This window comes from Psittacula echo (genome assembly GCF_963264785.1).
Source record: "Psittacula echo genome assembly, chromosome: 3".
NCBI classification, from domain to species: Eukaryota; Metazoa; Chordata; class Aves; order Psittaciformes; family Psittacidae; genus Psittacula; species Psittacula echo.
This window is the reverse complement of record NC_137736.1, coordinates 59,726,752-59,741,902: the sequence shown is the minus strand read 5'-3', so window position 1 is coordinate 59,741,902 and position 15,151 is coordinate 59,726,752. Positions and strand designations below refer to the sequence as shown.

The following is a 15,151-nucleotide window of genomic DNA, read 5'->3' as shown; positions in this document are numbered from 1 at the left end:
AATAGTTAAAATTCTGGTATCTCTTACGAGTTCATACACTGATACCTATAGTATCTAAAAACACTAGATGGCGTTTTCATGAATGTTTTTTTTTCTTGAACTTACTTTGTTTCCTCCAAGAATTTCTTATCCTGAAGCAATAAATTAGAATTACAGTTGACTTCAGCTGATGGAAAAATTAGTTTTTCCATATGAAAGAAATCATCTAGCATTTCCAGTATGTACTGTCCGCTACAGGGAAAAAGTCAATTTTGAATTTCATGTGGTCATCTAACTCATCTCCTATTTTTCTTACTGCTCCTTAAGAGTTCTGTGGTATCTGTTAGATATAATCCAAACCACTGAAATTAATTTTAGAAAGCCCAGTGTCTTGGAAATTGATCTCTGGGTAAGAAATCATCGGTACCTAGAGAGAAAATGCAACATACAGAGGAGGGGTTGCTTTGCTTTGGTTGATGGTGTAGAGCTCATCTCCTAGACATGTGATTAATCATCATAATTATATACATGTGTGTAGGTTATGTGTCAAATTACAGCAGCTATAAGAAGAGTAGAACCAGGTGCATCATGATCTTCCTGTGTTTGCAGAGGTCCTGAAACATACAAGAAGCTTGTCTTTTCAAGGTACTTATGCCTGCTTTGACTAATTCTTTGGTTGCCTAATCTGTCATATTTGCAATATTCCATGAAAATCATAATATTTATTAAAACTTTTCTGCAGACATGGATGGGTTAGCTGGATTTCAGAGTATGCCTGCTTGGTAGCTCTAGAACAAAAGGGATTTAAGAGACGAAAGGTAGAATTTAACTTTCAGCCAGGTTCAGGGAAAACAATGTTCATGTGGTAAATGAGGCAGCCTCCAGAAGAGTGCATTAGGAGGCCTGGATAGGAAAACGACCAATATGAGCTTTTATCTCCATTCACAGCTGTATGTGCTTTCTGGTAGGCTGGAGACTGAGTGAAACTTCCGTGCTTTGTTACTGGGTAATGCTATGGGGAGTCCAGAGAATAAGCATCTTCTCAAAGGCAAATAAGGAATTAAAAAAAATGGTTTGACTTACTTCTGTGTATTAAGTGTAGTTTTCTGCATTTTCATGGAGGATAAAGGAATAGAAATTAAATATTTAAAAAAATAAAGGTGACTGGCTTAAAGCTTCCTAGTTCTTTCAGAGTCCTGTCCTCACTCTAAGAGACAGTAGCCCTAAAAGTCAAAACAGTGTTTTTATTTAGGGAACTGATTGGAGGAGAGAGAGAGAGATGTAATAGCAGGCAGTGACCTCATGATCTTACTACATCATTAATATTTTAAAATCAGTGTTACAATAGCTGTAGTTAATGTAGATCACTTGGGTGCAGTGAACAGTTGGCCACAGTCCAAAATGTTTCTTCTTCTCTCTACCAGTTCTGTTCTAGCCAGTTAATAGCTCATCTGGGTGTACAGCTCGTGGGCCAGGGATAAGTGTCTTGCGTAAAGGAAGACGGCAGCTTGGCTGGTTGGATTATTTGCTATTAAGCAATACAACAAACAAACAAAACCCCCAAGAAACAAATCACAAACCTAGCTGTAGATCTGGATAATTCATTGACCGTAAGATGGCCTTTGGTTCTTTTTGCTTTTATGTGATGTATTGCATTGGAGCAACAAGTGTTCGGACCGTTTATAATCTGCTGTAAATCCATTGGTGAAGTTAATGCAGTCTGTAGTACCAGGAAGTGTTTGCCTGCATCCCGCCATTTAAGTATTATCAAATAGGAAATAATAGAGTGTGGGCAGTATTGGGCAATATTTTGCATGAACAGTAGCAGTTGTATTTAGGAAACTTTTCTTACTCCTTTTTTGTAGGAGATGTAGGATGAGCAGTAAGAATTTAATAAATCATAATGGAAACTGAACAATGTACTGCATTTTTTTATATTCTAGGTTAATAGAACAGAATGTACATGTGTGGTTTTTGATACGTAGCAGGAGCTACAGTATGCATTACTACAAAACTGAAGAACTAGGGTTTTATGCCATTTTCCATTTCTAGGTTACCTGCATAACTCATACTTTAGTGAAGCCCATTGAAAAATGTGGTCTTTGTGCTAATCTGTAGCTGGTCTGTAATGCATCATTGAAATGCCACTGGTGATATTACGAAACATGTAATTGATCAAGCATTGTTCTTCCAATGCAGAAGCTTCAGTATGAGGCGGGGTGGATGGCGGAAACGGGCTGCCGAAGGCGATGGCTGGGGAATATGGGTATGTTCCAAACCCAGGTGGCTTTATTTTATTTTTTAAGTGGTAAATGGCACTGTGGTCAGAAGGGTTTACAATGTTGTTCTGTGTGCTTCACCTGAAAACACATAATTAAGTCCAAAAGAAATTTTTTTAAATTACCAGGTTTTGAAGTCTTTGTTTGCAATAATCCACTAGTTACATTATTAAGTGCAAATCCTTGAATAGCTTTAAATCACCATTTAAAAACTAAACAAAATAATTTTAAAACTATGTATGGGTGTCTCCACCGTATTCTATATAGTTGGACAAACAGTAACTGAGTCACCTAATTTGCATAAATATTTATAATGCTACTGTCTCATGTATATTTAAGACTGAAAATACACGGAGCCTGATGAATATTCTCTACATTGTTTCTTTAGGCAGTGAGGCTCTGATTTAGCCTCCAAACTTGCATAATTCCCTTATTTCTTCTTATTCTGTAAGAATTTTTATATGCATAGAATCTTTTTCTTATGTAATCAGATAAAAGAAGTATGAAATAAATCCTGTCAAGTTGGTAACAGGATGCAGTTAAGTTGTAGATAAGAATGTAAGGTGGAGGATTTGCTATTTTTCATTTGGAAAAAAGAGTGTCTTTTGTATGTCAGCCGAAATCAATTTGAAGGAATGTTGCTTACTTTTCAGTCTTAAAATTGACCAGTTTCTGTCTGTAAACATTAGAAAAAAAGACTAGCATCATGGGGTTTGTTTTGTTTTGTTTTAACTTGAAAACTAGGGAGGGTACATGTCAGCAAAGGTCAAGAAACTGGAGGATCAGTTCCGGTCAGAATCAGCCATACAGCACCAGAGGGATGGAAATTCATCAAGTATCTTTAGTGGAGTTGCCATCTATGTCAACGGCTTAACAGGTGAAGCTTTTCTTTTTTTTTTTTTTTTTTAAGAATCTGTCCTGTTTTGTTCTAGTGTCTGTTTACCATCTTAAGTGGAGTAAAGAACTATAATATGCAGGAGTTTGCATTTTGTATGTTATATTGCATAACAATTACTGTGGTTTGCATATTATGTTTCTTTGTATGTCATGATCAAGGTTTTCAATATAAAGTCAGATTTAGGATCTGAATAAATATTACTTTACTAAATCATTTACATGAATGGCCACTGATAGAAATATGAGTAAATTTTTCCACCTTTCTGTGATCTTATTATTTGAAATGAAGCCTTTTAACTTCCTTCAAACACCTATATGTATGAAATTTTTAATTTTCCAAACTATTGATGGTTGGAGTGTATGCATCAAATTTATGTTTGGGTGGCTCTGCTGGGGATTTCTGCCTCAGAGTGGCATAATGCTTGAGACAGTGAACCCATTAATAGCAGAAGGAAGAAAAAGAGGTAAGAGGTATATATGCGTTCTCTGTGACGGACTGATAGTGCACATTAGCTGGAGTAAGATTTTTAATCTGCTGTACTGAAGTTCATATTTCTCCTGGGTTCTGTAAAGCGGCTTAATAACCTTTTTGAAACTTCCAAGAAGTCTTTTTCAGGAACCTGTGCTGGGAATGTTGTGACTGTTACATAACTGATGAGTATAGCTTCTGTGATACAGAGCAGTGCAGGTTTGAGCACAGTGCTCAAACAGACTCAAAAAGGTTGAGGTGATCATGTTAAACTATTAATTCATCTGAATCAGTTATTTAATAGTTTCTTTAGTGAAAATCTAGCATTTGCATATTCCTCAAGATATTAATTCCTAATACAGCTCTACCAGGTGGTAGTCCAGTATTTTGAGAATTGATAGTAGGCTAATGGAAGGAATTGTAACTGCATTCTTTAAAAATTTTTCTTCCTTCCTATATTGATAATATTATCATGTTTTGTTGTGGGTTTTTTTTTTTTAGCATCTTCTGACAAATTTGCTATTCAAAACATTCTGTTTGTGCTGACCCAGACCTTTTGGTGCCACTGCAGAGGTTTTCCAGAAGCTAAAACTTTGTCTTTTTCTTTGTTTTTCCCATGTCTGCTTGCAAAACAAATACTCTTTTTAACACGATGGAGGGGATAAGAAGAGGTGGTAGTTTTTAACGTATTTTTTGTTCCCTGTAACAATTCAAGAATAACCTGCTAAGGAAAGAGTTAACTGCTTCAGTAAATCAAGAATTTTATAGTAGGAACTCTGTTCAACCCTTTTGTTATTAGTTCTTTTGTATTACTTCTGTGTAGAAACTACTCTCCCAAACTCTGGTAAAAAGATAAGTGAGTTATTCTGATTTTGCATTATGTTGATGTAAAGTGGTTTTTAGCATTAAATCTACTTGAGTCCCATCCTGTCCATCTGTGTCGCCTCCAATCATACATGTTATTGAAAGATCCTCTTGAAAGATCCTCTAGAATGCTGACATTTTGAATCAGTCTCTTAAAAGCAGAGTTTTCTACATTTCTTCAGAAATGCTTTTCTGGTTATTTCTTTGTTTTTTCAGGAGCAAAACAATGGTTTGCACACTTTCTGATCATGGCATCATATTTCTCTATTAAAGTTGTTTTTCTTACTGTATTTGCTGACACAAAACAGGGATATTTCTGGTTTTAATTTTATAGATCCCTCAGCTGATGAATTAAGACGGCTAATGATGTTGCATGGAGGCCAATACCATGTGTACTATTCCAGATCAAAAACAACTCACATCATTGCCACAAATCTTCCAAATGCCAAAATAAAAGAATTGAAAGGAGAAAAAGTAGTGCGGCCAGAGTGGATTGTGGATAGGTAAGTTTAGGTCTACTGCTTTTGGAGATCTCTCCTTTTGGGAAAGAATAATTATGGAAAATTGTATTTTGAGAGTAGGGATGAATTTAAAACAGTCCTTGCAACAGCTGAATAAAAATACCACTGTTACATTGAAGATAAGCTGCTTAGGGATTGTTCCCCAAGAAACTTCACTAAAAACATTCAGAAATCTGAGGAATATCAGGAAACTGAACATTATCCTGTTGATTCTATTTAATATCGAATAGTTGACCAGCCATCATGTCCATATGTTTAAATAAGTATCAGGTGATTATTTTTTACCCTTCTGCCTTGTGCCTTGTTTAAGTTTTATTTCATCAGTAAATAACAATTAAAAAGCATTTTCATGAAATCAAAATTAATCCATCTAAACATCTATTATTTTGTGAATTTGTAGCAAAACAAAATAAAAAAAACCAAACCCACAAGTTTTATTTACAAAGAATTTATGTGCTTTGATTCTTCCATGCACTGTGGAATACCTAGGATCAACTGAAGTTGTCCTCAGGTCCTCGAAAAAGAAGATAGCCAGGCTCAGAACAGTTAATCTGGCTTGCATCTATCTTCTTCCATCTGAGGAACCCATGGGAAATAGTACAAGCATCAATATGTTCTGGAAATCATTCTGTCAGTGTCATGCTATTCTTAACTAGCGTCTTTCCTAGATGAGCAGCAGAAACAGGCAAGGAACTCTTCTGCGTACGTACTTGTAAACTGCTATCTGCTGTTCCTATTCTCAGTTTGCTGATTTTTCAGTGCTTTGGATTCAGCTGTTTGGTATCATGAATCTTCATGGTAAATTTTTAAAACTTCAGTCAGAAAAGATAGGTTCCTCAGTTTGGAAAAGACTCTGGTATATATTTTTTAAACAGTTTTAAACAGTTTTGGGGCCTTGACCGTGAGTTTAAGGACCTGAAAAACTAGTGGTAGGTGTGGTTTTTCTTGAAAGATGTGACAGTTTTCATTGATGCCATTAAAGCTCACTATAATTTTCACCAAGCTGGTAAAATCAGTTTGTATACATTGGTAGAGACTTGCTGGAACCTAATGTATGGTATCTTCTAAAATTTTCTTTATGATGTGTTTTGTTCAGGTTCTGCATCTCCTGGTTCTGGAAGGTTGTACTGTAGAGTAAGTCAGAAGAATTGAGTATAGACAGATACATGGGCTTGGGCACAGGAAGATGGGGAACTCACTGTCTCGGTAGAGCAGGGTTTGTGTCTGAATCTGAAATAAAGCCTGATTTCACAACCACCCCTCATTTGTTTTCCCTTCCTTTTGACAGTACTGAAGAACACTCACTGGTTAAATACTCCATCTCTGTGAATGGAATACCAGATGATGTTCTGTGTAGATCAGTTGGTGCAAGTCAGTGCAGTGGATACAGAGGTTCCAAATGTATTGAGTATTTATGTGCACATCATGGTAGTGCAATATGATGAGTTGGTGATTTTTTTCCTTTTTTTTTTTTTTTTTTTTTTTTTAGTTTGGTTGAGAATCAACCCTAAAACATTACTGTCACCAATTGCTGGTGAAGCAGTGTTAGATCGTCAGTCTTGTCATCCAAGGTTGCAAAATGAAAAGGTTTTTTGTCTGTGGAGCTTTGATTTATTTCTTTATGTGCACACATTGTGATCTAGTCCTTAATTACATGATCACATGCTGTCTTTATTCACTATGGTACCTGCCACATTCTCTTCACAGAAAAGATTGAGTTCAGGTTGCAAATTGCTAATTCAGTGACTTGTTTTTTGCTTCTTGTCCTTGTAACCCCATTCCTTATTAGTTGCATGTGATTCAAATTCTTTGCTGATAATGGAATAAATAATTCCTGTCTCTTACTGGTGCTTATCACTATAGCATCTGCCTGCTTTCCAAAGATTAGTGAACTTACCACAGCACTTATTACAGTGGTTATTGTTTTCATTTTTTGTTTGAGAGTTACCATAAAGACATGAAGGTAAAACACCAAAAATGTCAATAATTTGGAATATACCATGTGAACTATCTAAAATTAAGGTTTTTTTAGAGTTAATTATGCAAGGATGGTAAGGCATATACTGAAGTTTATTGCTGCATTAAAAGCTTTGCATATTCTGAACTGTGAACATTCTGAATTATGGTCTAAAGTCACAGACGCAAAAACCTGTTAAATGCAGGTAGCTCTAGAATTTTGGTTTAATCAGCATCACATAGAGATTGTGTGGTAACAGTAGTTGCAAAATCCAGTATTGCAGAATAACGTGTGGTTGCTTTAGCGACAAAATCATGCTTTGAGCCTGTGTTTGGACTAGTGATCTCCAGAGGTCCTTTCCAGCCTGATTTTTTTGAAGATTATGAATTCTGTGATACAGGGAGTGTGGAATAGAGAAGGATGTTGAGTGATGCATCTAAAATAGGATTCCTACTGCTGCATCTTAATACAATTTGAAAAAATAAGCCAACTGTGTGTTGATCTTGTAATGCAGCTGCTCTGGTTGCTAAACTCTTAGCATGAACAAGTTCTTACATAAATGTGTTTTTTTGTCATCTTGATATTGCAGTAAGGATTTTGAAATACTTGGGTGGCTGTGCACACAGGTTCACGTGGTGATGCAAGAAACAGTCTAACCAGGCATTCTAAAAGCTTAGTTGCTGCATCACCATTTTCTGTACAAGAAAGCTTTGGAACTTCACCATGTGTATTTTTAAGTCTGTTTAGCAGTGTTTAATGTAAATGATGTTCCTTTATGAGTGCTATATATTCGTGTATCAAACAATACTTAATTGAGATATTTATAGGGCTGTTTTTACATCCCATTCCCATAGAAACCTTAGGAGGTCTCTATGCCTAACTAGTTTTGATTTATCTAATTGGGATATGCGATCTCCCACTATATTCTTCGCTAATCACAGCAAGAAAGCTCCTAAGGGGTTTTGTTCCAGTGTCCAGCTCCCTTGACGGTAGTACAGGTTTGAGCTAGTTAAAAAGCACATCTCCAAGAGAAAACATTCAGGTGTTGAAGAGCAGAAAAACAGTATCTGTCACTGTGCTAAATTTTCTTACAGTTGGATTCTTTTTTTAACATCTTCAAACCTGAACACTAATATTAAGCTTCTTTGATATGAGGTTTCTCTGCTGTAAGAAATTCTGACGTCTCTGACCCAGTGTTCTGTATGAGGAGTTGTATATGAAGAAGAGGTGAAGTATAAACTGGGAAGGCTGTTATGTTTACTGCCAGGAACAGACATTGGGGTGGAGAAATTAAATAATGCTGTGGTGCACTTTTGAGAGGGTTCCACTTCAAAGGCCATGGCTTTCCCTAAGGAACTTAGCAGTTACTGAAGCATAATGGCAGTTTCAGTGGAAGAATTAAAAAAGGGAGATACAGTGGAACACACAGGACAGAACTGGGATGATTGTGGTAAATATTTATGGAAGGTCTATTTGGAAATGATTCTTCTGTCTAGCTTTTTTCAGTGAATTTTCTCACAAGAATGGGTAATTATCCTTTTGAAATGGAAAAAGTGGTTCTTTTCTGTTCATGAAGCACATCCTAGCTGACCTCCTTTACCTTCTACCCAAATTTGCTTGGAACACATGCCTTCGCATTGTTCCAAGTTAAAGCACTCAGTCAGCATTGTTCAGTTAGAATAACCTGGACCACTCACAGTTGGTTTTGGTTTGCTTTTTGGGATTTTTTTTTCTTTTTTTACTGGGCTTTGTTTAATTTGGTTTTGAAATTAAGTATTTGGGGTTTGTGTGTGTCAGTGGGGGAAGAGAAATTGATGTAGACAACTGACCAACACAACTGTGCAAGCGTCTTTTGTAGTAGCTACCAGTCACCACATCACAAATTACTTTTCAGCTCAATCCAGTTTGTAGTGAGAAGAGGGGTTGTGAGAAAGGGAGAGGACCACAAGTTCTTACAGCCAAACATCAAAAAGCAGTGACCAATGTAACAGTTTATTTTACATGAGGTATTTTTTAGCATAGAACATTTGGGGTTTTTTTTCAATGTCATAAGTAGTAACCTGTTCCTTTTGTTGTTCTTTTGTTTGTTTGTTTTAGCATTAAAGCTGGACGTCTCCTCTCACACATTCCGTATCAGCTTTACACCAAGCAGTCAAGTGTTCAAAAAGGTCTCAACTTTAATAGCATATACAAACCTGAAGATGCCATGCCAGGTCCAAGCAATATAGCTAATGATCTCAACAGGGTGTAAGTGTTTCTGATCTTCTAATGCAGATATTAGTCATTCACCCATAATGAGTTTGCATTTACAACTATATAGTATTTAAAAAATTCACTTCAGCTTTATAACAGGGAAGCTCTGAGTCACTGAAATTTAAAAATAAAGTATAGCTATGTAAACAGTTGAGAACAGAACTAAAGTTACCTTGACTCCAAGCCTTGTCTCTAGTTTTTGGACTGCACTTTGCTTGATAACATAACCTAGAGTCCTAGGATGTAGCAAATCCGTATGGAAGCAACAAACATATGTTAAAGGATTCTGACTAGTGACACTGAAAAGTAGGTCTTCATTTCAAAAACAAAAAGCTAGTATGATATGATGACTTTTGCTTAAGGTGCCCAGGAACAAATATAAATGCATACTAGTTGCTAAGTTCTTTCTTTAGCTTCTTTTTTTAAAAAAAAAAAAGCAAGCCTCACATCATACCTCGAGTATGCCAACACCAAGTTGTCACACTTGAGAGAGAAAAAGCATTAAAAAATCCAATTACAATATAAAAAATTCTGAAAGACCTTGAGAAGGGAATAGTACAGAAAGCCCCAGTGAAACTTTACTGGCAGAGGAATTGGAATTTGGAAAGAAACCTTTCACTTGAACAAACTGTTCTGTAGATTTATATTTTTTTTAATGTATTTTTTCTTTTAAGAGGGTTCCTGCATCTATTTCAGAAGGACGTGTGCATTGTTTAGAGGCAAGAATCATAAAATTAGAGGATATTTGAGGTTGGAAGAGACCTTTGGAGGTCATCTGGTCCAACACTACTGCTAAAGCAGGGTGAAGGGTATTGTATAAGATACTGTACTTTCTGATTTGTAATTGTGATCTCTGTTCTTCCACAGTCCGCTGATTTATTTAAAATCCAGTTCTGCATAATGCTGAGGAGGTGTTAATGCACAAGTGGAATTTGTCTGTATTTAGGAAAAATAACCAGTGCCACAAAATTAATATCTTAAGCAGTATTCTTACATGTGTTTCGAACAATGAGTGATACAATCACCATTGCCTCTTACTATTGCATTGTTAATTTTTTTAAAAGAGAAAAATATTCAGAATATTGAAAAAATATCAATTTAGTCTGAAAAGCTTGAGTTTAAAAGCCTTTTCCTATCCACTGATGCTAAATATGTACCACTGTCAGCCATGCAACTCCTCAAAAATACTATGTTTAATATAATTCATGGCTGATAATCTTAACCAAATTGTTGTCACAGTTAATTGGCTTTCTGGTTTCACTGGTATACTGGATAGCTAATTATTTTCCACCTGTTTTTTTGTGCACTTAAATTGCTAGCTTTGGGAGTTGGGATGGTTCAGGGTTTTTTCAGCAGATCAGGAGTATGCACAACTCCTGAAGGCTTTGGTTTTAATTCTGTTTAGCATTTGTTACATAGTTAATTTCTTGAATGAAATCTTTCCCTCTACACTGTCAGAGTAAATGTAAGTTGCCAATGCACTTGTGGCAGAATATTTTGGTTTATATGCTTAGATGATAAAATGCAGGTTTTTGTGTTTTTGTCAAAAGCTAAGAATATGCTTGATTTGTAGAGCTTGAACAGATTTTTCCTTGGAGAAGAAAAAATTAACATGTTAATTTAAAACAATTTTCTAAAAAATAGTTGTTTTCTGTGTATATTAATTTTTTTTTGTTTGTTTGTAAGTACATAAAGAAAATCACATCTGTTGTTGAAAAGGTAACTCCTGGTAGTTTGCATATTCCTAAACCACTCGTGCTGTCCATGGTAGTACAGTTCTGTTAGCAAATAATCATTGTAGTTTGATTGGAGACTGCTGCTCAAATTAAAGGCCTCAGAAATAGCTTTTCTAATGTGAGTGTGGTATTTGGTCACTCCTGGTAGTCCTGTGTTAATGATGCACTAAGTCTGTGAAGTCTTGTACAGCAATACAGTATTTGTGACATTGAGAGGATATGGCTCAGAGTTTGAGATAATTGTCTTGAGAATGTAAAAACTACTCAAGTATATACTGATAATAATTAGGAAGATAAATACTTAGCAGTTGAATTTACCTGTAAATGTGTCTTTTTATATAGAATATATGGTATTAAATAATACCATCTCTTTCAGAAATCATATTAAAAAGCATGAGATGGAAAATGAGATAACACCTAATGGAATAAGTAGCTGGAATGAAGAAGAGGAAGAAGAAAGTGATGATTTCGGATTTACGGACTTGGAGCAGATCCTTCCTGGACGGAAGCAAAATGGAATTCAGTCCCACAAAGACAGCGCTGCCATTTTTAACGGACGCACACACACTTCTACCAGTGCCTTAAAGACGCAGGATTGTTTGGTGCCCTCTGGCAACAGTGTTGCAAGTAGGTTCTCTCCAGATCCTGTGCAGGAGGAGAGGAAGACTGAAAAAGGCATGGTTGACTTCAGAGACTGCACAACGCAGCAGTTGCAGCAAAGCAACAAAAATACAGACTTTTCGTGGAATCCACATAGGACTATGAGTAATTCATCCTCATCTTCATCTTTGCACAGTAATGCTAAAATAAATGGTGCTCACCACTCCACAGTTCAGGGGCCTTCAAGCACAAAAAGCACTTCTGTACCTACTTCTAGCAAGGCAGCTTCCTTACCTGTGTCCAAACCTTCAGATTGTAGTTTTATTTCTGACTTTTATTCACGTTCAAGACTGCATCATATATCAACGTGGAAGTGTGAATTGACAGAGTTTGTCAACAGCCTGCAGAGAAAAAACAGCGGTGTCTTTCCAGGAAGGGAAAAATTAAAAAAATGGAAAGCAGGCAGGTCTGCACTTAAAACTGACACAGGTAGATACTTGTTTGAAAAGGTTTATGTTGAGAAGGTATTTTGTATCTTTGTATATTAAATGTCCAAGTAAGTAGGTGAGTATTCAATATTAACATTACAGTCAGGCTATCTGGAAAAGTTTGATGCACTGAAAACTAAAGTATACAACTGCTTTTTCTTTGGTTTGGTTTTTTTAAAGTGAAATGTGACTTAATGTGATACTCTGGTCTATTTAATTCCTCCTTGTAGACATAATATTCCTGACTTTACCAAGATAACGCGGATTGACCAAAGAGAAAAATATATATCTAAATACTCAAGTTTATAGTTGCTGTGTGAAAATCTAAAGGGAAAAAGAAGAAACCTTGCTGCTTATAGTTCAGTGTGAAAATTTAAAAGATGAGTAATACTTGAAAGTGAACTAAATTTGTTAGTAAGGGTTTTATATACCTCTGGATCTGTTTAAATGGATAGCAGTGTCATATGATGCTTCTGAACTTGGCTTGTGACAGAAATGTTTTATGTCATTGCATCAAGGGTCAAAATGAGAAAAAAACCAAAACCATGTAATTGATGAGAGCCAAAGTGTTACAAGTACAGCTAAAGATTTTGCATCTTTAGAATCTCTGATTTACAGTGTTACTCAGTTAAAAGGCTAGCTCTGTACCATCAAAGAGATTCTGACTGTGTTATGCTGTAAAAATACTCACTTGTAATCATGAAAGTATACTTGATAAATTACCACACCCTAAAAAAATATTGTTAGATAAATTAACTGATTCCGTGTTTATGCTAGGACACCCCAGTTATAAAATGTTAACTTACGAACTACCATAATGTATATTTTTCTTGCATCAAAATATGGTATAAGTTAATATATTTTAATTTTCTCTTTGATTTGGCTTGGAGTATTGAAATAGTTAACGACTATGTTTCTGTTCACAAGTAGCAGCTTTTTAAGCATTCAGTTGATCACTTGATCTGTGAATGTCCTTTATGAGACAGTCCTTATCTTTCAAAGAATGAGTTCAAATGATAAATTATTAAAAACAGGGAAAAAAAATCTGATTACTCGGTAACTAACTCAGATGTTAAGTAGAACAGTTCACTTGATGTGTTGAAGCATTTTTTCGCTGTTATACTTTATGTGTTGTTCAAATTAAAATTTGTGTGTGTGTGTTAGGTATAGCCTCTGGTAGGTCAGCAATATGCACATGCAGACTTGAACTTCTAGAATACTTGAAACAAGTATTTCTGGTGTTTTAGGCGTGTGAATTTTTCAGTCTGGATCTGTCTTGTGCTGAATGTTTGCATGAGTGTAGGTACAGCAATGTCAAAATCAATGGTATGGGAGGCTTAAAACTAATTTTGGTGGTATTCATGAAGAATTAATGATAGTTGTTAGTGCAGCTAAAACTGTTATCTTTTGGAACAGTCTTCTGATTGATGAACGAAAGAGAGTAAAGTTGTCTGTTGCAGATCTAGTATAAACATAGGAAAATTAAACCCGGTTCCTACAACATGCATTAATCTCCTTGGGTTGGGGGAACTTGTTAGGTAGGTGTTGGTTATGAGCAAATAAAATAGAAACTTTAAGTTGATGCTTGTTTAGGCTTTGTCTGCTGTTTATGTTTACATTTCTCTGGGTAAATATCTTCTTGGTGAGAAGAAACGAAAATCTTTGTAATTTAAGGTGATAATAGTCCTTGATGACTACTGTGAGTAGTACCAAAGTATATATAAATTAGGGTTCAAGTTTTCTATTGGTGTATCTTCATACTAGGTAATGTGTCTGTTGCGAGCTCAGCCAAGCCACAGAGCTGTATAATGCACGTGGATATGGATTGCTTCTTTGTGTCTGTGGCTATCCGAAATAGACCAGATCTCAAAGGTCAGTATTTAGTTCTACATGTTGACAGTTTTCTCAGTTAAGCCTTTAAAAATAAAACCAAATTTGCACACTTAACAAAATGAATTTTGGATGTTAACTTTTATTTTTTGTTTTGCTGGCATCTTTGATAGTCAGACCGTGCAACTTTTGTATTCCTGCTTGCTTTCTCACAATCTAAAAGAAAGTGGAAGAGAGAGCTGGAATTCTCTTTGCTGTCTCCTTTCATTATCTAAAGTAAGAAGAGAGAAATAAAATTTGCAGTATTCATTCTCTATAATGTTGCACATGTCTTATTGAGACTTAAATCTACCATATTAGAAATCAGAGATCAAAATCTTGTGGTACCAAAAGTAGGGTTTGGTCACTTTCTGTTAAAAAAGAATGGGGTATCCTAATAAATTTTCTGAAGTAGTGTAAGGCTGAGAATTAACTGATGCATATTTTTCAAGGGGAATTTGCTTCTCCTGCCCTTTTTCATCTAAGCTCTCACCTAGAGGGTGAACAAGTCAGTTGGCGCTTGGAAGTCTGAGTTGTGTGATCATTCTTAGGGCATATGAAGAGTTAGTGGAGCTCCTCGGCAAGTTTTGTTGGGGTTTTTTTTGCAAGTGTAATATTGAGAAATGGACATACTAGTTCTGTGCAAACACTGAACTTCGGTGATGCACAAGTCTGAAGATTTGGTGCAGGAATGGCCATCTGCCACCCAGAATATCGTAGATTTTGGGAAGGAGTAAGCTGTATATACAGTTCTCTGCTGTGTTCTGCCCAAAGGCAGGAGCAAGTGTATCAGAGATATGCCTGTTATGTTTGAGTCTTTGCAGCTTTATTTCCTGCCAATTTTAAAATTCCATTATTGGAATATAAAGAACCTAGCACCTTTCTGTGAATGTTTTTTCTGTTCCACAAAAAACTTCCTGTGCATAAATTTTCCATAACTTTCGATGGATAAATCAGCTTCCTGTAGAAAAACTAGGGAGGTGTTGATACTACTAAAAAAAGTCAAGAGTTTACTAAATACTTGATTTTGTACAATGAATGAAACAAATAGAGCTGAGTGCATTGATATGTGTATACCCTTCTAGTTTACTTAAGCTAATAAACATGAGCAGTATTTAAAATAAGTAGTGTTTGGTGTGTCTTAAACTAATAAATCATTAGGACATTGGTGAAGTTTCATAGCTTCTATTTTTACTTGTTATTAAAGACAAACTGGTATGGTTGTATTTCCACTCTTTA

At 35.7% G+C, this 15,151-nt stretch overlaps 1 protein-coding gene across 12 annotated transcripts in view; it reads left to right on the top strand.

Moving 5' to 3' along the window:
- REV1 (REV1 DNA directed polymerase) overlaps positions 1-15,151 on the top strand; it is a 60,459-nt gene that overhangs the window by 14,134 nt on the left and 31,174 nt on the right. For 4 of the 12 annotated variants that reach the window (XM_080612150.1, XM_080612154.1, XM_080612142.1 and 1 more), the window contains exons 2-7: positions 2,179-2,245; positions 3,003-3,135; positions 4,823-4,991; positions 9,064-9,213; positions 11,332-12,044; positions 13,808-13,915. In XM_080612150.1, coding sequence (XP_080468276.1) covers positions 2,189-2,245; positions 3,003-3,135; positions 4,823-4,991; positions 9,064-9,213; positions 11,332-12,044; positions 13,808-13,915 — 1,330 coding nt within the window. In that variant the 5' untranslated portion in view covers positions 2,179-2,188. Of the gene's footprint in view, positions 1-517; positions 625-1,403; positions 1,590-2,178; positions 2,246-3,002; positions 3,136-4,822; positions 4,992-9,063; positions 9,214-9,784; positions 10,029-11,331; positions 12,045-13,807; positions 13,916-15,151 lie in introns of those variants that run through there. The other 8 variants (XM_080612152.1, XM_080612151.1, XM_080612148.1 and 5 more) reach the window with 7 other exon arrangements.